Source organism: Thunnus albacares, chromosome 17, assembly GCF_914725855.1.
Source record: "Thunnus albacares chromosome 17, fThuAlb1.1, whole genome shotgun sequence".
Classification (NCBI taxonomy): domain Eukaryota; kingdom Metazoa; phylum Chordata; class Actinopteri; order Scombriformes; family Scombridae; genus Thunnus; species Thunnus albacares.
Genome location: NC_058122.1, coordinates 19204697 through 19228479, shown reverse-complemented (window position 1 = coordinate 19228479; position 23783 = coordinate 19204697). Strand labels below are relative to the sequence as shown.

The window sequence follows — 23783 nt, the reverse complement described above, 5'->3', positions numbered from 1 at the left end:
CTCTCAGCCTGGTGTTAGGACTCACTCTGAAAGTCAACAAAAAGCTGTGCTGTGGTTGCTTATGTGAATTTTCACATAAACTTCATCAACATTGAACTTGAGTGTCACACAGATTTACTTTGCTGCCACTAGTGAAGCTGCCATTTGTGATGAATCCATTCATATAGTTTGAACTTGGGAAATATTGCTGTCACAATAGCCTCATATGGAGAGCTGATTCTCTAGAGTCAAGTCTTTTTCCTCAAGATGAATGAGCTTGATTGTGCTCATCATCATATCTGGCTTGTAATACCAGTTGAAGGGGAACGATAATGCCTCATGTCTTACACAATCCATTTCACATAATACATTTTCATTGAAACATACTATATGCTGCAAGGGAATGACAAGACGGTTGTTGTCACACATTATATCCACAATAAATCTTATACAGTGCAAATTGTCACAGATGATCAACCTCATTTTTGCTAAGCAGAGCAGCTGCTACTCACCACTTTCCTCAGGTCAGTTAGTCTACTGGGGTCGGATTTGGAGGTTTTCATTTATCATCAAAAACATTAAGTGGCAGGTAGAAATGTCATTGATGCCCAATTTACATGTTGCTTGCTTTTTTTGCACATGAATCAATTTCCTTTGCAAAATGATGTGAGTCATTAGAGCAGGAAGGGCAGAAAACACTGCGAGTTGATAGAATTTCAACCTTGCTATATATCAAAACCTCTCGACTTTGTACTAAAGTTCTTTGAGAAATTTACAATGTACAGTAGTGTAAGATACAGTGGGTTCCAAAAGGCTGAGACCACAGTGGGTAGTAGGCCTACCCAGTGGTGTGCAATATTAACTTACTTTTTTTTTTTTACTTTTACTTGTCCATAACTCCAGAACTGCAAGCTGAAGCAACAAAATCATGATACATCTATACAGAGTCTTGTTTCTCTGCCTCACAACCTTTTCAAACTCGTTAAATTTTTGTCCAGTCTTCATAAAATGTGCAGAGCAAGGCTGAACTGATCCAAAAAAACGTTCTTTGATGTTAAGAACCATTTTGTAGGTAGGGCGAATTCTCAAAAACTCATGTACACACTGTACAAAGGTAGTAATATTTACTGCATCTGAATGGTCTTCAAAAGAGTCCCTATCACAAATATATTTCTTGTTGATATATATAATAAACAATAATTCCCACTTTTGTTCCACAAAACGTGAATTATTTACAAGATTGGCAACTCTAACTCTAAACAATTGCTTTTGTTATTGGTACTATTTTGCTACAGTTGGCTGAATGTTGTAGTATAGTAACTCATTTTGGTGGATGTGACAAATGATCCTACTTCTGCATTTGGCTGTAGTTATACAACAATATTATTAAATGGTAAAATCATCTGTGGGCAGATAAAGTTTTGATAGATGAAAATAGGAATGTTTTATAACAACCCAATTTGAACACTCTGCTTTTGTAACCCGTTTTTTTTCTTCATTATATAAGTCCTTTATATGTCTGTTATGAAGTCATAACTACTTCCGAGGCATTGGATGCTGCACATCTTGCTTCATCTTGCAGCATTGTATGTGCTGATAAATGTTTTATTTCTTTTTTCTTATAGCCTATATATTTTTTTTCAAAAAGTCATTTTCAGTTATATTGACTTGCACTTCTTGGACGCTGCTCATCTCTGCGTGCGGCTATATTGTGATGTTCGTATTTATGTATCCTGACCTCTCTTCTCTACCACCGCACTAAGGGTAAACTGTCATGTTTTTTCTCCAGCAGCATCTTAATTACAGAGAGAGAACAAAGAGACCCTGCAGTTCAATGGTTCAATGTTTCATGGTACATCTTTACTGCCTCAGTGAGGTGTGCGATGTCAGGACATGAGGGTTATAAAACTGAATCACCCATGGTTGAAGCCCAGAATGATTTTACTTTACTGTCCTTCACAAAACAGTACCTAATGAGATTAGGGATGCCAGCGCTGAATCAATGAAAGCTCAAAACACAATTAAAGAGCCAATTAATTGGCAAGGTTCTCTGTGGAGTTAAGTGGAGTAAAATTACCTCCTCTCTCTCTAACCCGTTATTCCATCTCCACACTCCAGCACCTTCGCATCCTTTTTGAGTTCAAACATGAATATAAAATGTCGGGGGGAGTAAGGAAACAGACTGCAAGTTATGTTTAATCATGAGGAAACAAACGTTCAAAGCACTGTTCAGAGTGCTTCTGTGTCACCCCGAGGGGCAGGAAGCGTGGTTGAGGGTACAATTAATGAAGTAGGCTGATCAAGAATTGTGCTGTGAAGGAAATGGCGAATTAGCAGACGTATGAAACAAGACTGGCACCATTTGTGAGCCTTGCTGTCAGAGGATTTGAGTAGTCACAGTTAATGTACCGATTGAAGGGGAAAAAAGCAAATGTACTCTGCATCTACGCTACAATTTAATCAAAGAAGAGTATCTCAGGACCAGCTCCACACACAGATGATTGTGTTTCCATCAAAATGAACCCTTCTCCTCGAGGATGGCTGCATGATTAAAATGGGAAATGGGTGTGCTTGTTAATTCTTGAGTTGCTGACTCCATCTCTGTTGGTGAAGCTCACCCCTATGCACTCTATCAAACCAGTTCTATCATTGCCATACCTACACTCAAATCAGTTCAAGAGCATGTGAGAATGCATGCTTATAGCCACTTGAAGTAAATCAAGCCCCCTATTCCACTTGGTGGTCTATTGTTCCTTTTGGATTTTTGCTCTGCATTAATGCTGGCTGCTTGTGTTGAGAGATGGTGGTCTGAATTTTTAATTGCATCAAAGTAATCTACTTTAACGTGTATGTGTGTGTTTGACTGTGCAATTGTCTTCAGGTGCCAAATTCATTTCATGCATTTTTACATTCTCTTTTACAGTAAATGTCCCCTTGAATACTTTTCATCAATTATGGTCTGGTTGCCAGCTTTGTAAATCAGGCACATCTCATGAGTAAATCTTGATTCACTTTGCTCATTTAGTTCATCACACAGATTTAAGTCACTGTAGCTTCTTTTTTTTTTTTTCAAGCTCAGCTATCATATCATCATGTAAACCTCCAAGCAGCACATTTAGATAAATGAGACACTAAGTGGGTCAAAATAACTAATCACTGCTATTTTATTGCAAACATATTAGCAACTATTTCATATTGAGGTTTACACCATACTTTCAGTTCATTTACTGCTCGTATCTGTGACTGAATTTGATAAATATCTGCATGTATCCATCTCTAAATTTTGTGTAGATTAAGTAATACTAAATGCTGTACAATATTTCCAACTATAAAACATTTTTATGCATTAGCACTTTCTTATGCCTAAGAGGCCTTCTATTGAAAGCAATGTAGGTGAAATTAAGTCAAATGAACCTGCTGTAATTGAGGGAAACTCTGCTTTGCATTCATCCCTCTTTGAGACACAACCAGCAGTGGCTGTGATGCACAGATAAGCCTTAAGTCTGCTGTGCTGGACAATTTTGAAGATAAATCTCCACTATGTGTGAATCTTGCCTTAAGAGATTTACACACAGTGTGAGTCAGCTTAGTGATTTTAGGCTTCTTGACTCAAAACTTTCACCATTTTCAATCTACTTTTTCTCTTACCCTCTGGATGATCCTGAGCAAAGAAGACTTATGAGTGCTGTTGCTCTGTAGCAAGGGTTGTGTACTGACAAGTGGGCCTTAACTGGAGATAATCTATCTTGACAGCGATAGGATGATACAATACTCAAATGTTGCCGCCCATAATGATTTGATGCTGTTCACCATGCCCTTGATCTTTAACGTTATCATCACTACACTTACTGGCCCTTGGCTCTGAGCATTAGTTGGCACAACAGCACACTTACTGGTGCTTACGGAGCTGATGTTTGCTTCACAAGAGCTTGAGGCAATAGTTATACTGCTGGCAGCGAACACTAGCAGTAATTGATTTTTTGATGAAAAAAGTTGTCAACAAAACTCCTGTTTTTTCCCTCTTCAGCACTACTTGGTAATAGCGTAGCAATTTTTTCATTTCTCTCACAGCAACGTGCATTTGAAAGAAAATGAATTCAAGATGGAGAAACAATATTACTTTAAGCCCTCCTCCACTTAAAAATATGTTTTACTTCTTGTTCCTATAGTTGGATATTTAAGCTTCAGTGTGCAGAATAATGTATGTGCAGAGTTTGACACTAGAAGATTGTTTTCACATTAGTTTACTGAAAGTGGAAAGTTTCTCTTTGCTCATCAAAAATCAGATTTTAAGGGGTAGGCCTACAAGCGTGGTTTTTGACATCACAACTAGTTTGGAAGCCAATCCTGGTCCGATATTCAACTTACACAAGTGTGATGTGAAACTTGAAGCCTCCAATGCACAAACACTGAGAATGAACTCTAAAGTGAAGTAGAAGACATCTTATGTCTTGAATCTTGAAATGAAATATATTTGCATATTTATATTTTCTGGAATTATTAATGAGGGAGAAGGAGTAGAAACCATTTTAAGGATTTCAATGTGGTAATTATACTTTTTTTTTTTGTAAAAAACATATCAAATGCACATTATTGTTCCAAGCAGAGTATTTTATACAGTATGTCTTAATACATATCTGGAAGGGATTTTTAAGAAATTTGACTTGGTGGCCAGACCTCACACATTTCTTGTTTTATTGTAACTAAATGCATTTAGTTTTTTTTTTACATGAATGGGTAGATGCTCCTTTCAAATTTCTTGGATGATTGCATTTTTTCAGTCTGCTAGCCATATTTTTCAGTTTGTTTGATCATAGACGTTGCATTATGTGTGTGCAGTCATTATTTCCTTCCCTGCTTTCTGTTAAGGGAAAAAGTTTGTTGGCTGGAAAGTGTTGGCCCATTTTAACCAGTCGTGCCTAACATTAAATACCTTTGTGTATCGGTGAGAGTGTCAACTCTAGACATTATTAAAAGATGACCTGTGAAACACCGCTTTTTACAATAAGTAACCTTCTGCCCTGGTTTATAATTGCTTGCACATTCAGGCTTTGCTATTTTTTCAGTGTTGGCTGACTGGGTATAGTCCAATGTTTAGACAGTGGGAGAGCAAAGAAAGGATTCTGTTAGTGATCTGATCTCAGGACAGTCTTCCACTCTCATCTCAACTGTATGTTTACCTTATTCCCTGAAGAGGATAACTGAATAGTATCCCCTTCAGCCATTGTTAACCATTTATTAAGTTTCTTTTAATCTACATAAAATTATTCTCAATAATTATGTATATGTTATTATTTATATTAACTCCATAACATAACATAACATAACATAACATAACATAACATAACATAACATAACATAACATAACATAACATAACATAACATAACATAACATAACATGACATAACATATTTTCCTTCTCCAGTGCAGTTTATACTGCACTCTCTCGAGCATATACTGTTGGATTCTCTGTATTGTATTGTGCTTTAAATGTCAGCCACTACTGTGTATGAACTCATCAGGGTTCTCTTCACAAAAGCACTTTATTGATAGAAAGGTCATCTAAGATGAATAGGATCACCATGGTTACGGAGGAAAAGAAAAATGGAACCTCCCACTTTACTTAATGTTTTCTGTGTCCACCACAGCCTCTGCAAAGAATGGGTGTACCCTCACATGCCTTATAAATGAAAGGAATAAAAAGGAAAGCAGAGTGTGCTGTTTTCTTTTTTTCCAAAGTGCCCCCTGTAAAGCAGAGAATGCCTATGTGGCTTCAGGATTATTTTAGATAGGAAAGAATAAATAAGATATAATGAAAGGTCTACAGTCTGAGACTTTCATGTGAGCAGTGTCCCACTGTGTGCCTTATGTCTGAATATTTCTGCAGAAAACACCGTGGATGAGGAGCCGTGCGACTAACAAGATCAAAGCAGATTGGAGCTTGACGAGCAACAATAACTGTAGACATCATTGGTGCTTGAAGCCTATGTTTTCAACTCAAATGTAATTCAGAATTCCTTTTACATTTTGTCTCTCCTTCCCTGTTTGTACTTCTCGACCCTCCTCGACACCACCTCCTCCTTTTACCAGATGTCTTGCTTTCACATTCAATTCACCTTGGAAAAATAAAATGTTAGCAGTGATTGGTATTAAATTCAACACTGTCTGATTATAGAGACGCATGCTGTTTTATTACACAGAACCCTATGTGTAATGGGGCTTTTTTAGATGGAATAAATGTAATGAAAAGTTTGTTTGCCTTGTTAGTATTCACATGCTGGGCTCTGGTGGTAATAGCCACTCAGTATAATATCATTTCAGGATTTTAATTTCTCTAAAATTGTGGTACAGTATCTAGAATATTTTAAAATTTGAAGGAATTTGGACTAAACAGCTTAAATTGTATTCCAATCACACTCTATACATTTCTGAATATGTCAGTCAACAACATTGAATATCAGCATTTTAGTGTATTATATGTATCATATTACAGATTCACAATAGTAGTTATTATCCTAGTAACTGAGTTAATAAAACCCAGAAGAAAAAGAAGAAACATTGATCATAACAAAAAGAAGTTACATCTATTTGTGCCTTTTAAGAAGCACCCACGTTGAAAGAATTCCTATGTTTGACACACAAAGAGTTTCTCCTTTGTTGTTCAACCTTTCAAAAATACAGTGAAGGTCTATTTGAAGTGAAAGGGACAATGAAATACAAAGTCATAAATGGTAAAGATTGATATTTATTTCTCATCACAAATAAAAAGAACCATGCTTACTCATCACAGAAAGAAAAAAAAAAGAGAAGCGCTCAGTCTTTGTATCTTTACCGACCTCGGAGTCGGGAATGTTTTTTCAGAATGTGAATAATAGCACTCTATGAAGATTCTTTAAAAAAGTCCAAGCCTATGCCCGTACACTGAAGCCCCCAACCCACAAACCCCACAACCTGTACCCACCTCCACCCCGCTCCTTTGTCCCTCCCCGAACGATGATCACAGCATTACAGTATTTGAGTGGGTTAGTCTGAGGTCTCTCAGTCCCCAGAAGTCTTAATAACCTGGAACAGTGTGACATTGTAGAGCACCTGATGTCCATTGTTCCAGGTGTACAGGACCCTCTCCCTGGGATTGTAGTCCATCATGGAGATGTGGGAGTATTGATTGTGGAAGGGGATGTCTGTGTACTCATAGCTTGATGTGTTGGTGTAGTAGGCAAAGTAGATCTTGGCTCCAGCCAGGTGCGAGTTGGTGACGTAAAGTGTACCGCAGATCATGAAAGACTCTCCAGCACTGCGCTTGGGGAAGCCTGTGTCCCAAGTCTGCAGCACTTCCAGACTCTGGGGCTCCAGGCGGCTGATGACAATGTTCCCAGCATTGGGGATGGTGGTATAAACAGCCCAAAGGCCATTCTCATCCGCCATCAGGTCGATGTCAGAGGAGCCACCCCAGGAGTAGGGAAAGGTGTTGTTATAGCCAGCCCCACTCAGGCTGCGCTGCACCAGCACACTTCGAGAACGAAAGTGGTACTTGATGATGATGTTGCTCTGGTACTTGTTATAGAATAGTGAACCATTGTAAACCACGTGGCCAGTACCTGCCCAGGGGTGGGGCAGCAAGTGCTGCACAAAGTTCTGGCCCTTCATGAAGTCATTCATGGTGCGGTATTCCAGGACCCGACGCCCCTTGAAGTAACCATCCATAGACCACACCTGTGAAGAGAAGTAAAAGGAATCTGTGAGGGAAATTACACACACTATGCATATAATTAAGTTAAGATAAGTGAATATCTTTATTGCCCATGAATACAGTTACTGCACATGTAATCATTCTGAATCTTGAACCATGTAACCTTTAACTGAGAGAACTTTATCCTGATTACATACTAAAGTACTATCAATGTAACAGAAAGGTTCGTGGAATGTGTATGACCAAAGATGTCTTGGTCTTTGGGAGTGTGAGCAGAGAATTTGTTCACTGTTAACTGTTTAGGAGGGCCAAGGTTAAAATGGTGTGTCAGAAGGTAGCAAGATTGCCACAGTACCTTAGATGGGAACAAAACCAAATAAGGATGTTTACCGAAAGAAGCAGTGTTAACAAGAGGGAAGCGTTCCACGGTATAAAAGGTGTGAAAAGTTTTTTATCTATGTACATCCTGCAAACTAACTTTGTGCTGTGTACCATGCTCTGAGCATTAATACAGTGTGACAATACTGTAAGAGATTTTTGTCTTGTTCCTCTTTGTCAGACTGGAATTGCAAAATTGCAACGACAATTTGGGGGCTTGTCCAGGATGCTGCTGGTGAGGGGTTTCAAAATCGCCCTAGATTCAGAGTGTCTATCTCTCCTGAGGACGGCTCGTAATCGACTCCAGGGGTGAGAAGAGATTGCTGGGGTGATGGGGGGAGGGACTGTGTAATACGGCATCCCCTCAGAAGAGGACACAGTATTGAAGGCTACAAAAGGTGCCTTACGGTAAAGAGTGACATTCCGTAGGGGTGACAACCCATTAAATGAAATAATGAATAACATCAATGAATATCAGGTCTAGGAGATCTCTTTTTGCTAGGTGAATGAGTGACTGCAAAATAACAACAAAATGGAAAGAAGTCATAGCAAACCTATGAGTGAAAAGTCTGATCTAATGGGATGTGCAAAAATTATGTGTGAGAAACATGGTGATGACTCCTGTAAACAGCTATCTTTGTGGGTAAAGTAAAATTTGGTTTTCTTGAAAATGGTATTTTGAGTGTGGGTCACACACAGAGACTACAAGATAAATTGGAGAAATATGAGAAAATGAAAGATAAAAGTAAAATTGACCAGAAAGCATTTATGATGTGGGAAACTGAGCCAGACACAAGAAACAGACAGCACAGTGGTGAACAGGGGAGCAGGGGGGGGGGGGACTAAACAATGTCCTCAGCTCTCACATTCACAGAAAGAACTGGGTCTGCTCCCTGTCTCAGCTGCACATTAGAGACACCAGCTCCCGACCACCTGTTATCCATGTTGACATCAATCTCCCTCCCAACCTATACCCAGAGTTTTCAGTACAGGTGGAGATGGCCGCAACGGGACCCAACACGCCAAGCCAAGTGTCTGCTCCATCTTCACATCAGCAGAATGTGGATGAGGCCGCTGCCACATCCGCCCTACCAGGCAGCCTTGGGTCGGACACATTCAGTCCCATAGCCAAGAGAACGAGATTCCGATGATTGAGATGCCTAACCTGAGAGCAGAAGAAGATGCACTTATATATGTCTACAGAACCAAGACACCAGGCGAGATGTGCTCAGTGGCCAACGAACTGCCAGATTTAGCCACATGAGGAAGGGCTGCAGTTGCTGAAGTACTGTTGCACAGCAGTACAGACCCAGTTCGAGACAAATCAGAAATCTCCTAATACACTGCATAAAACTGAGGTGGGGCAGAGTTCAAGACAACTGGCCAGAGACAGACATGCATTATGACTGGGTATCGTTAACATGTGGAGGAACTCTGTGACAGACTTAAAACAACTTTCCCCATCACCATGAGATGAGGAGCAATAAAATACTGTAAACAACGGCCTGGTGAAACAGTGTCCAATTATCTGGTGAGATAGAAAGAAGTCTTCAAAGAAAACAGTGGTATGATGCCACCAGTTAACTCACTGGATGACTGCCCATATGAACAACAACTGAAGAACTGTTTCCTGGAAGGCATAGATGAACGAATTAACAACCAGATACACCAACATTGTGTAGGCTTGGACAGGGGACGCTTGTCACTTGTCCAATATCACTCCATCCATACTGATTGAAATGCCCAGTAAAATCAAAGTAAGGTATTTATAGATATTGCTGGTCCTTCTAACTTCACAATGTGCAAAGTTTCGTGTTGGTTTGTCATTTAAAATATCCGAGCAAGCTGAATCATAGTTATTATCACTAAATCTACAGTTCTTCTGGCCAGTGCATGTGCTGCAATTCCTAAAATGAAAGAAGATGACGAAAAATAACAATAATGTTATATTTTCCAAATATAATGTCGGTGTGTAGGCATGTAGGCATTTGCAGCACACCAAAGGTAAACATGCACTCCACTTACAATGCATCCCTATACACATCCCTAGTTATCAAACTGTATGGTGTAGTGTGTTGATGTGGCATATGTGTGTATATGAGATTATATGTACACGTAGGTGTGGCGTATGTTGCACTAAATCAGGTGTAGCATACGTTACACACGTGTGCCCTGTCAATTTGTGTGAACGCCTCATCTAAATGGAACGACCACCGCCATCACATCACACGTGTGTAAAGTCTGTGTGTCCACTGTGAGTCTGTGTAAATTGTTGCCATGCGTTCAGAGGTTTGTTCAGATCTTAGACGTCTTAAGTAGGTGCTAGTGAGACGTTTGACGTTAGTTGGCTGAATCGTTTGACACCTTATAGAGTCTGATGAATGCACCCCTAACACCACACACACACATACGCTCACACCGACACACAGATACAAAGAAGAATGACAAAAATAAGTGGTTTTGAAGTTTTACCTGAAATGACTCTAAACGTAGCAGGCAAAAGTATTAAATTTCTGGTTGACTCTTTTGAAATTGTAGCCCAATTTCTGTTATAAAGCAAGATGAATGTCTGAATCCTCCAAAACTGAATGGTAGATACATTCATACTATGGGAGCAACAGGCACCACAGTAAAAGAATCATACACTATGCCGCTATTTGTAGTCACAGAAGATGGGGATAGAAAAGAAAAAACACATTCCTTCCCCTTTTCTACATGTTGCCCTGTAAATCTGTTAGCTTGAGACCTAATGTGTGCTTTAGGCTTGATCTCGTATTGTACAGAGGAAGAACAGTGTACAGACTTCCCAGGTCAATATGTTCAATTAGGGCATGGCACGCCACTGTACATGAACCAATGGGACCTATTACCCTTGGGTCCCAGGCAAATAACATCAGATCTGCTTGAGAAAGCACACACATACAGACAGGCATCTGATTCACACTGCACAGTCACAGTTAGTGAGGGAGCAGACACAGAGTTTGAGAAGCACTGGTTTCAGGAGGGGAAAGAAAATGACTTAATGACTAGTGATCAGATGTATTATACAATGATAAAATGTGTGCATTTACAGTGGTGCCAACACCCATATAGCCAAATTCTTTAATGTACATAACTCATCACCACACGTGTCTCTGGCTAGAGCACACAATGTGCAATGGAAAGATTTGGGAACATGGGTGGCTTAGTGTTCACAAGATTGTACATGGGAGGATAAGGGAGAAGGAATTCAATATTCATCTTGATTGAAAACATGCAGAAAGCCATTTAAGAGCACTTTTGTGGGAAAACGAACTGTGCATTCAGCACAAACTGCTGAATTTAAACGAAAGGGTTGGGGAAATTTTTCTTAGTTAGACATTGACTCACCAGAGATGCAAAAGTACCACAAAAGATAAGGGCTGAAGATAAGTGTGATGTGGGATTAGTTAAAGGGGCTGTCAGAGTGGAATTGCAAAATTGCCACGACAAATCCCAATTTTGAAGAGAGTACAAAACTAAAGAGATAATGAGATCTAGAAGTTATGGAAGAATATTGTTGTGTTATAAATATACAGTATGAGAATATTGTGAGTGATGTTTCATTATAGCCGGTGGCAATGCCCTGAGTAAAGTAAGCATGCTGTGGATATGTGGTGAATATCTCTTTGTTTGAATGTATGCCTTTATGCAGTTGTGCATACTTGACTGTGTGTGCAGAACTATTGATCTCTGCTGCGCGTGGGAGTGAAGATGTTGCCTGTGCTTTGCAGTCAACCACTGCTTGTGCTCCTTGCCCTTTCCAGTCCACATTTACAGAAAATAAATCCATTTAGCAGCTCTATCTTTTTTCCTCAAGCACTCTCAGCGGATCACTCCACTGACATGGCCTCTCTCTGGCTGCATCTCCCATCTCATTCCCTCAGTGTGTCTGCCGAGGCACAGTTCAGCGTTTAATTGATTCAATTAAACTGCAGTTGGCTTAGATATTTATTTTGTCCTTAACATATCAAGGAGGGCTTTCCTAAAATGTAGCTCTCATTCTTCTGATGCTCCACCCATCGTTTTTTTCTCCCCTTTCTCTCTTTTCCTGTTCTCGTCGCCTTCCCAGGTGTAAAATGGGCACTTTTCTTCAATAACAATTCCAGTGGGGGAGGAAGAAGGGTATAGGAGGAGCTTGGGGTAGCGAGGTACAGGAGCTGAATTATGGAGAAGGGGAGATTATAGAGCATTAAGCATTGTTTCTCCTCTGCCTGCTAAATGAGTCCCTAGAGCTGAGCAGGAGGCAGGAGCTGAGCCAGGCCAATGCTTTAGCACATTAAGACCAAGCTTTTTTTTTTTTGCTGGTCTGTTTTGCTGTTTGGCTCCTCAGCGACAATGTTTCCCAAATATGATTATCATGATTGGTGCGGGTGTTTATACAATATTGCTGATGTATCTGGCTATTAATACAATCAGTTATTGACCTAGATTATAATGTGATCTCAGCATGTCAGGTGATTAAAGACAAAGATCAAGGCATTCAATCAACGAAAATGACCTTTTCTGTCGACAATATCTATTTAGCCTGCTATGATTCAGGGTGGAGATGAAAAAGGCCACTCTCATATTTCCTCTTAAACTTCATCAGTTTCCATTCTCCCCTTCAGATGGCTAATAATCAACTATTCCACTGCCACCACTCCCTCCATTCACTAGGCTCTGCCAATCCCCCTTCCTTCTCTTATCCCTTGTGTCTCTTTTTCGCTGCTCTTTACCATGTGCCTACCCATGCGAAACGACATGTCATCTCTAATCAGCCGAAGCCATTACTATATCATCTGCGTCCAGAGCGTCTCAGCACACTCCTGGTAATTACCTAGGTGATTTAGAAAACTTTTGCCCAAACAACTCATTCATTTCTCCACTGATGATGAAGTGATTAATCAGCTGGAGTTGCAGTGACAGAAGGAGACAGGGAGGAGGGAAAGAGATGCTATCCATCAGTGACTCAGTTTTGCATCTCATTTCTCTCTCTCTTTCTCTCCTCCTCCAGAGCTCAGAAGAAGTCCTACTCAGGCAAAACAGTGAATCAGTCACTGAAGTATCATGACAGTGTTTCTGTGAGGGATATTTTTCCACTGAGCAACTGACAGAGTTAGGCCTGTTTTTGACAATGACTTTGGTTCTACTTTATCCTCTGTGTTTGTTGGACTACAAAGTGAGTAGAAGGGATTAAGAGCCTTACTCTGTTGTCTGAGCTGGGGATCATGGTATCTGTCATCCAGGAGCCGAACCTTGACCCTGATGCACGTACTGTGATGGGATTACTGACACCAGTGAGCTTCCCACAGCCTAGAGGTCAACGAGAAAGAAGCAAGAAGGCATACAGATTTATGCATGTGTACATGAACATATACACACTGTGACACTGACACACAGAATGTCATTTTACTAGGATCCTATATTTTGTGCTAAGTACGTCCACTTACAGCTCATCTGAAACATGGTGTTCCACTAGGCTTGGTTTTAAGCCCCATATATATTCATTTTTTTGCAATTTAAGGTTTCCATTTAACATTATCTGTAAAAATTATATAATCTTTTCACTTTCAGATGACACTCACATATACAGTATAGTCCTAAAACTGGGAGATTTTAGCATGACCACAGTCATAAATATTGCAAAAAGGATGTAGATGGGTTTATTGATGAATGCCACCATTTGCAATTTTACAGGGGTGCAAAAGGTGTAATTGTATCCACTACAAGTCAGAGGGAGATAAAGCATGTTTGAGGTTCGATAGCATTGGATCAGAATCATTTCATATCCCTGAAAATTATTTTGATTTAGCTTTCAACTATTTTAAGCAGCAAAAGTTTTGAGAAGTCTCATCATTAAGAGCTAATACAAATGAACACCAAAAAAATATAAAGAGCTTTTATTACATACAGTATTTCCTATGACTAGATGAGTGTTTTGTACAATGACCTTTGTTCTTTCTGTTTTCAATTGTGGCTCTTCACTAAGCACATTGTATTGCATTTTAATATGTGATATAGAAAAATTGATTAAACTATTCATTGAACGATATTGCCACTAATGTGTATTTTATTCTGTACATTTTTTTTACAACAATTTGTAGAAGCTATCTGGAAATATACAGTATATACACCTTCCCATTCCCTTGAATGAGAAAGTACATATATATCCACTCTAATGTAGTGGTCCTCTGCTCAAACCCAATGGAAGACAGTAAGAAGACACTAATGACCTAAAGGCTACATTCATAACTGCAGTCTTTTTCTGTTAAGTCATTGGTTTATGTATGAGGGATTTTGTAAAATCATCAGTTTAACCTAACACATTACACGAGAGCACAATCAATTATTCATTCAGGCTTTCTAGGCCAATTTTTCTTAAGTTATGCAGATAATTCAAGCACTGAGCAAAGTGGAAATGTTGACAATGTACACCAGAACTTTGACCATCAGTGATCTTAATTTAGTCAATAATTTATTTCTGCATTGTTGTGGTTAAACCTCTAATTGGCTAAGTGCTGTAATGATATTTGACAACGAATTTCAGATTAAACATTCAATGACCACCCACACACCCACCCATAACCATTTGCATATATTTTATACCTAGTTTCTGCATGCAGGAGTGGAGCCTGGTCTCCAGCAGCAGGACTCTCTGGCGCAGTTCCTCATAATCGTAAGCCCCCATCTCTTCTTGGATGGCCATCAGCACCAAGGACAGATTCCTCACCTCCTCTCGTAGACGCAAGATCATCTTGGCATCGGCTTTGTACTGTTCCAGCACCGGCAGCAGGGGGAGCAGCTGGGTCACCTTGTCTTTCAACTCCTAAGATAGTCATCGCAGAGAAAGAGACACGGAAAAGCAAAGGGAGTCGAGAAGATTAAATCCTGGGAGAATAAAGAAGACAGGGAATGAGGTCGACCATGCTAGTCAGTGCAGGGGATTGTGTGCAGAGCAACTACACCTTCAATCTTCAACTGTTCCTTCTAATTCATAGCTCATCTCTCAATCAGGAGCTCATATCGTAGATGGATGCTGGTTCATCTGTTTGACCCTAATAGCACATGAATCTATCATGTGACTCACAGTAGAACTGCGGCAAAGTATAATGTACTGCGATTAAGTATATTCCTGACTTCTGGTATACACATGAAATTGGATTTTCCTTCCTGGGCTTTATTATAAATGACTGTGTACATCACTTCCTCAATTAAGCATAAAGCAAAGCTACTGTCAATTGTTTGTTTTTTTTTTCTTATGCACATTGATGCTATGTGTGGAATAGAAAGCCACTGAATTTACATTTCAAATTCATCCAAATGCACGCTTGTTTGTCTGAGCTGTTTCAGGTGATTACATTTTCACCTACAGTAAAGAGCATGGTCCCGCTGTGTGTAAATTTGGTCTGTGACTCATCAGGTATTTAAAAATGAAAAGAACAATGTGTCCTTAGGTAGGGGTGCAGGAAGCAGCAGGAAAGCCAGGCTGCCTGCTTGGAAGGTAGAAAGCTTAAGAGAGAAATAGGTGTATCAATAAAGTGTGGCCGCCACAGGAGGGGCTGTTTCCTCCTTGTTAAGGTTTATCGTAAATCTAGTGATGGAGCAGCTCTCAGCCCTGTGGCGCCACATCATAAATCTCATTTTCTCCTTTTCAAGCCACGAAAATTCAGTGTCGTTAATCTCCCATGCTCTGCCATCGGCAACTTTGAGCTGCACGCATTCATCAGCCAACCTGCTCTGGTCAAATCCAGCTTTCTTTTAAAGACTTTTTTTTATTGGATTGTAGATTTGCATTCAGACAAGTTCTGGGATGTAATGCTTACCATTCTGCATATGTTTTGTCATCTCAGGCTTTACTGATGAATTGGCTAATTTCACAAACATCTTCATTACCTCCATTGGAATGGCTTTCATAAAACACACTGAAAGCAAAGCACAGCCATTCATGCTTGTCCCTGTGCTGAGGCAAGGTCCCAATGGTAAAGCACACTTAACATTTATCAAGGCATCTTTTAATCAAACTATTTTATGGTCCATCTAATATCTGTAAGAGTGTGAGAAATGTGGAGAAAGCCTGGGCAAGACAGCCAGCTGACAGGAAGACAAAAAGGCCCACTGATAATGGCAGCTGAGCCATAGCTTGTAGAGAGATAAGGTAGAGATAAATGTGAATATATGTGCCTGTTATCTAAGAGCAGACACCAGAATGTTAAGTATATTGGATGAGGGCCTGAGTGAAGAGAGAGAGAGAGAGAGAGAGGTAAGGATATAAAGAGAGGAATACAGAAAAATCACTCTTCATCTAGGTCCAGGAGTTTAATAATTCAGGAGCATGTGAATTTGCTCAAATTTCCTCTGCACATGACTTAGTGACTCAGAGAAAGGTTTGGAATTAAATTTGTGTGCATATGCAGCAGACTATAGAGAATCATACAGAATTGTGTCGTCTGTCAAGAACAAATGAAATTGGAATGCATCTGGCAAAGTTTGTGTACCCATGGAGCGCAGTGCAACATCTAATAGTATCTGAATTCACTTGACAATAACACAAATACGCACTGTACTGGAAGTGACAGACGGCCAATTACCTGAAAGCCCTTTGGATTGAGACTGCGGGGATTTTCAGAGGCCACCTTCAGCTTTCCATCCACCACTTTCATGAGACCCTCAGTGTTCCTTACGTACTGTAGATCTCTGTACGTCCGCAGGTCCAGCACCTCCATTGACTGGCTAATGTTCTGAACCTGTGACACACACACACACACACAGACACATACAGACACCACCGAATCCCCAGGAGACACACACACACACACACACACACACACGGGCACACAAGAATTCAGTTTATAAATGTTAATCTTAAAGAAATAGATTTTTCACAATCATCCATTCCTCATCATGCAGCTCTAGCTTGCCACTAGAGCTGAAATGATTTGTCGATTAATCGATTAGTCAGTTGACAGAAAAGTAATCTGCAACTATTTAATCAATAAACTGTTTCAGTAAGAGACAAAAAATCTCAAAAAAGTGAAAAACAAAATACGACAACCTCTTGGACTTTGAGAAATGGGCATCTCTTTCTATTTGCTTACAGTCCACAAACAATTAATTGATCAACTGAGAAAATCAGTTGATTCATCAATAATGAAAATGATTTTTAGTTGCAGCCCTTGGTTGGCATCTTCAGTTCTATGCTATAATGAAAGACAACTTGTCACATCTCATTCAGTGTCCACTCCATGGATCAATGGAGCTGATCAATGGATCAGTGCTGTGACCTCACAAAAAGAGGGTCCAAGGTTAGAAGCTGACTGGAGCCTCCAAGACTTCCAGTGTTCGTTTTGGTTTTCCACAAATGCCGGTCTGGTATATTGAAAACTCTCAGATGCCCACATGTGTGGATGTCTTGGTCAGTATGTTCTGTATACTATGGAAGACATGTATGAGTCATATAAAACACACTTAAAATAAAATATAAAATGTACACAAAACAGAAAGCAAACAGACAACGATAAAAACAAAGCAAAGAAGAAGGAAAAAATAATTAGAGTAAACAAGAAGGGTTGGTATGTTTAAAAAGCAACATAGTTGTTCAGAATCTACCGAGGTAATACATAAAAATACACAATAGAAGTCATCAGGTTCCACTTAGATGGACAGTCAGCATATAACTATCCTTTTTTCCACAAAACAGAAGTGTAGAGTGCCTAGTGCCATTATGACAGTGCACACAAGTTAATGGATACATACAAAATGTAATGCAAACAGAATAAATCTCATAGAAGAGCATAAATGCTGTCAAGTTGATGTTTATTGAATCTCAATTCTCAAAGGACTCAGCTTTGCACTATGTTTAATTTTTACTAAGTACTCAGCTTGCTCACTCTTTGACAGCCCACTCTATTGCTGCATAACCAGCCTACTGTTTCATACACCCCCACATCTCCTGCACGTTGCACTGAACTGGCCAGAAATCATCATAACATTGACAAATGTTTCAGGTCTGTGGTGCATGTAGGAGACGCACACGTACATATGTCCAACTATCCACACAAACAGACACCCACCCACACAGACACGCGCGACTGAAACTCCAAGCACACAGAAGATATTTATTCAAATAACTCCTAACAAAAACAAAAACGGTCCCAACTTTCAAAGGTCAGCATTTGGCATGAAGTCTGTTTTGCACCAAATGCTTAGCTTGCCTACTCTCTGGCAGCCCACTCAATTACTTTGTGTCCAGCCTACTGTTTTCTACACCCAACTCTTCTCCCACGTGCCTCATGAACTGGCCGGGGAATATTTGGTCAGAAAAAAATTTCTTCTCCAAATAAAACATATTAGACACCAGTACAGATGGAATAGTTGGAGGAATGAGAAAGAGTAAAAAATTTTCACCAGCCTGGATGCTAAACAAATGCACTGTCACCATCCTCCTGGGCTGTGATGGCAGTTGGGATCTTCCATCCTCTGAGCTATGGTAACTGATCCACATACACACATACACACACACAAGTCATTTCACGCTTTCTTCTGGCCACATAAAATGCTCCACACCCTCACACTCATCAGAATCCAATCAGGCGCAGTTGTGTCTGCCTCATGTCCACTGTAATGACTCACTGTGTCCCGAATCTGAAAAGTGTGTTTGTGTGTATGCATGCTTTTACATGCACATGCCTGACTGTGCCCTCCCATCTAATTTTATCTCATCTCAACTCAGTCAGTTGCACAGAGAGGTCAAAGGGGGATGAGGTGTTCAAAAGTCTGCATAGTGAGCAATCTCACACCACCTTTGGGGTCAGTTCTGCTTTGGATGGCATTTTGTTGGGCTTCGCAGAAAGATGAAAAGAGGTTTTTGCACAAGGCTACTTTAGATTCTTAGAACAGATGGCAGTTTTGACTTTTTGTGTGAGGGAGAGCCTTTGTTTCATTTTGTTTCTTTATTTACACATATAAAATTTTAAAAAAAAGATATAATATATAATTTGCAAGGGAATGTGAAAGAATATTGCTTAAAATCCCTCCAGGGGGTTGAAAAGTGGCATTCTCCAGGCAACATATTACAGGAAATAATTACAGTGATGTAGAATACACAATTTGATTGTATCTATTAATAAGTGCATACATACATAGTAAAAACAGAGACGTAGTTAACATAGCACTTAACAAAAATATTTTCCATAAACACCCATCTATTACACAAGTACAATGAATCAGTCATAGTCATATGACACATACACATACACATACACATACACACACTCACACTCACACACACACACACACACACACACACACACTCATATCAAGAATACTAATTCATAATACATGCACGTATATAGAAGCACTATCATTAACAGATATGACTTAGAGTTTTCATAAGACAAGAAAGATAAAGAAAAATATAAACACAAATAATGAAAAGAAAAAAACATATTCATAATAGGCCTTTGGACTTGTATGACAAGGAAAATATTGGTTGGACCCAACTTTTATAGGCAGCCCATATGGAAAATATTGGTTGATTAAGAGTAGTGATTTCAAGGCTCTTTTGAACTGCTGTGAAGACAAATTTTAAAAATGTAATGGCAGAGAATTCCATATTTTGGACCCTTGGTGGAATATACTAAACTGAGATTGGGAAGTACAGGTATGGTGGGGTCTAAGGAGACAAGAGGTATGTGTGGAGTAATTATAGAATTGATAGTTGTATGCAAATATGTTTTACTTTTTAAGGAACTATGAACAAATTTACCAATCTGGAGAAGGTTCACTTGATAAACACCGAGGACACCTAAATGAAGAAATACAAGCGGAGAGGAATTTCTTCAATGTACACAACCTATTATTTTTAAAGCTCATTTCTGAAGACAGTATATGGGCTCAAGTTTGATGAGTACTAGCCCAAGCTATATTACAATAATTAATATATGGATAAACCATAGAATAATATAACATAGTGGCTACCTCAGTATTGATCAAGTGATGGATTTTGCCTAGTACTCTACATGATTGCCTAGGAATCATGTAGAACGCACATTAGTTATGTTGATGTCATTGATTACAATTTTACACGATGAATTAAAAATCCCTGATTTAAGACCAAAAAAGATGAAGCTTCTTTTTAAACCTTAAGTGATAGTTTGTTAGACTTAAACCAAATAGACAGTTTACTAAGTTCTTCATTTAAAACCTTAATGATGGTGTCAGGATCTTTATGTAAATAGAAGACACTTGTGTCATCTGCAAATAAAATTTTAGACAGCTTGTCTGAGACATTGCAGGAGTCATTAATATATATCAAAAATAACAAGGGCCCAAGAATTGAGCCTTGTGGTATGCCGCCGAATATGGGAAGAAGAGAATTGATTTTATTATAGGATAAAAACTGCTGTCTGTCTTTTAGGGTAACTGGTGAACCAGAGCAGTACAGTGTTTTTTACTCCAAGATGTGAAAGCTTCTAAAGAAGAATATGGTGATTGACTGTGTCAAATGCCTTTGATAAGTCTAAAAAATACCTAAAGTGTTTTCCTTTCTATCTCTAGCTTTGTATATTTCATTAATTAGGTGTGTAAGCGCAATATATATTGAATGTCTCTTTCTAAACCCATACTGATGTTTATATATAATATTGTACTTATTAAGATGTTTGATTAATCTTTGATAGATGAGCTTTTCAAGTACTTTTGAAATAGTAGGCAGGATGGAGATGGGTCTATGATGGTTGAAGACAGCTGGGTCATCATCTTTATAAAAAGGAATAATCTATTTCTAGTTCAAGAGGAACAATTCCCTTTCCCAATGAAAGATTGAAAATGTGAGACAGAGGTTTCACAATGTACTCATGGATGGATATCAGTAGTTTACTGTCAGTGCTATCATAACCTGGAGAAATATCTTTTAGATTGATTGACTTTTTGATTGGAAAGTTCATAAACTGAAGAGGACCATGGTCGCTAGCTGAAATCTTGGAGGCCAGAGTTGGACCAACTTCTGAGAACAAGCTAGTAAAATTATTGGCAATTAATTGTGGATCAGTGATAAGATCTCATCAACCCTAAATTCATTAGTTAACTGCTTCTATTTATTTATTTTGTTGAGGATACCATTAATTGTTCTCCAAGGAAGGGTCATGTCATTTTTGTGTTATTATTCTACATTGTAGCACTGTGTTTAGCTCCTCTGATAATTTATTTCTATATAATTATGAGCTCTGGCTGACTCATAAAATTTTTAATTGTGGCTCTGGTCCGCTCAAATAATTCCTCCACATGTTCTGGAGTCAAATAAAGAAGTCTTAGTGGGCATAATGCTATTATGTGCTCACACACACACACACAGGCTCACACAAAGTCATTTAACTTGTGGCTTTCTCTTGTGTGCAGCTCAAATAGTGCTGACCTCAGGTGTCCTCATTAGGCTGGGCTGTCGACTGTATTAGACAGAAACGCTTGGCTCTGAAAACTGGTGTCTTACAAGCAGTGTACATGTACAGAGGGTAGACAAGATAACATGAACACCCACACACCAATCCAATACAGTCCTGAAATAGATAATATGTTTGCAAAATATTTCTTCTCTGTTGAGACAGTATCAGAGCGGTTATGATTTCATTGTGTGGTAACTTCTGAAGCCTTATTTAGTGATATTGTTTTAGTGTAAGGGGTGACATGCAAAACACTGCAACAACAAAAACTGCTGCCTCAAAATTTAGCACTTTTAATCTAGACCTTTCTGACATTGACTTAAATAGTTAACATTGTAAGCTTCACAAAAGCAGCAAATTTTAATAGATAGCTCTATATTTAGGGCTCATCATCGTCAAGTTTTACTGATTTTCACTGAAAAACACCTACATCTTAAAAAAAGAAGCACTCAGGTTTAACATGATTTTCACCTGTATTGTATATCTTCACCCAAAGTAGTTTTCTCTTAGCAAAAAGACACTGTTCACAACAGTTATAGTAAACAAGATCCCGTGGCAATGTCGACAGCTCAGAAAATCTTGCTGGTAACAGAAGGTGAGGAGAAAAATGGGCAGAAAAATACAAATGAGCAGCTGCCTCAAAATATGTTAAAAAACAATTAATGGCTACACTGCCCTGCAAAATGTATTTTTAAAATCTAATTTCCATGTAGATTTTTGTGTTATAGATTTTTAAAAATCAGTTATCAGTTTTTACTTGTCAAAATAAACATTAATACATTTCCAGACATATATTTGAATACAAATGAGCCAAAAATATATTGGACAGGAGATGATGTTTTCGTATTTATCTGGAAATGAGGACACCACATGCAGATTGGTGGACTTCAACTTTCATTTAATCTACAACCTTACTCCCTATGAGCTATATTAGCAGCACTAACAATAACTGGAAAATAAACACAAAACATATCCCTCATAAACATGTAACACACTGTACAGTATGTGCTGTATTTTGGAGTCTGTGTGCTTAAAAACATGCAGACACAGTATTCTTTACACATATACACACAAATTCTTATAAAGACAGACAGTGCATATAGACACACACACACACACACACAGTACCTACTGAAGGTGAGCACAACCACTTTCTCTGAATATCTCTATCAAACTCTCTTTCTCCACCAGAATATGCCTTCTTTGTTGGATTACGCTTCTTCTAAAGCGTGTATGAGTGTGGATTTTGTCTGTATGAACAGCAGCAGACAGAAACTGTCAGGGGAAAAGCCAAACTGCAATGAGAATGGATGCAATATGTGAATTCAGGTGTCTCATTGATCCATCAGGGCCTCAGAGCCTATTCAGCATCTCAATTTACCACCATCTCTCCTCACAAGACCACGTCAATGTCAGCCCCTCCTGTTTTACCTGCTCTTTTCTCCTTCTCTGTTTCCAGACTGTCACCTGCACTTCAGATCCACTCTTATTCACTCATTTGCTGGTTTTTGAGTGTCCTCTAAAAACAACTCTGCTGTCAATGTGTTGCAGAGGTGAGAACAACAGCTTCAGGCAAATGAAAGTTATTTAACATTATATCTCAAGTTTCTATCATTTAGTTTGTAAGAGACAGGTGGATAAGAACGGAGAGATGCTGCCTGTAAACCACCCATCGTGCAGTTACACATCTTGAGAGTCACAAAGCAGCTGTGGATCACTTGTGAGCAGAAGTCCTCTTTCACCCCTGATCTATGTGTGTATGTGTGTGTGTGTGTGTGTGTGTGTGTGCGTGCGTGCAGGAAATTACATTTGCTTACACTGCACTGTAGGTCAATAACACTTTACTTCATGTAAATAATACACAGATTTATTGTCTGGTTGCTGCAACAGTGTAGCATGCTTGAGGGTTTTGTGTGTGTGCATGTTTTTCAATGATATTACATTTATATGCTTGTCTGTCCAGCCTGTTCTCACTCCTAATTCATCACCTACTGAAGCTTGGTCAGGACCCCTTGGCGTCACTTTTTAACACCCTGGGTACCCCTTTAGCATCATTTTCAACGTGCACGGCAGTCTGAGAGACGTCTACAGAACTCCCACAACGTCTGAAACGAGCTGTGTCTCAATTTAGGGGCTGCATCCTTCGAAGGACGCGGTCTACAAAGGCGTGTCCTTCATAGTCCACGAAGGCCAAACCGAGCGTTGTTAAATGAGATGGCGGACGGCGGTGTCTACGGAGGATTTCCTATTTGCGTCACTGGCTGCTCCCGCCCTTACCCTTGCGTCACGAAGTGCTGCTC

General features: G+C 39.3%; 1 protein-coding gene across 2 annotated transcripts in view; it reads right to left on the bottom strand.

The window, feature by feature from the left end:
• Positions 1 to 6704: 6704 nt before the first annotated feature.
• olfm2a (olfactomedin 2a) overlaps positions 6705 to 23783 on the bottom strand; it is a 51864-nt gene continuing 34785 nt past the window's right edge. For both annotated transcript variants that reach the window (XM_044330132.1, XM_044330131.1), the window contains exons 3-6: positions 16636 to 16791; positions 14654 to 14873; positions 13254 to 13360; positions 6705 to 7692 (exon numbers count right to left, since the gene is read on the bottom strand). In XM_044330132.1, coding sequence (XP_044186067.1) covers positions 7018 to 7692; positions 13254 to 13360; positions 14654 to 14873; positions 16636 to 16791 — 1158 coding nt within the window. In that variant the 3' untranslated portion in view covers positions 6705 to 7017. The remainder of the gene's footprint in view (positions 7693 to 13253; positions 13361 to 14653; positions 14874 to 16635; positions 16792 to 23783) is intronic.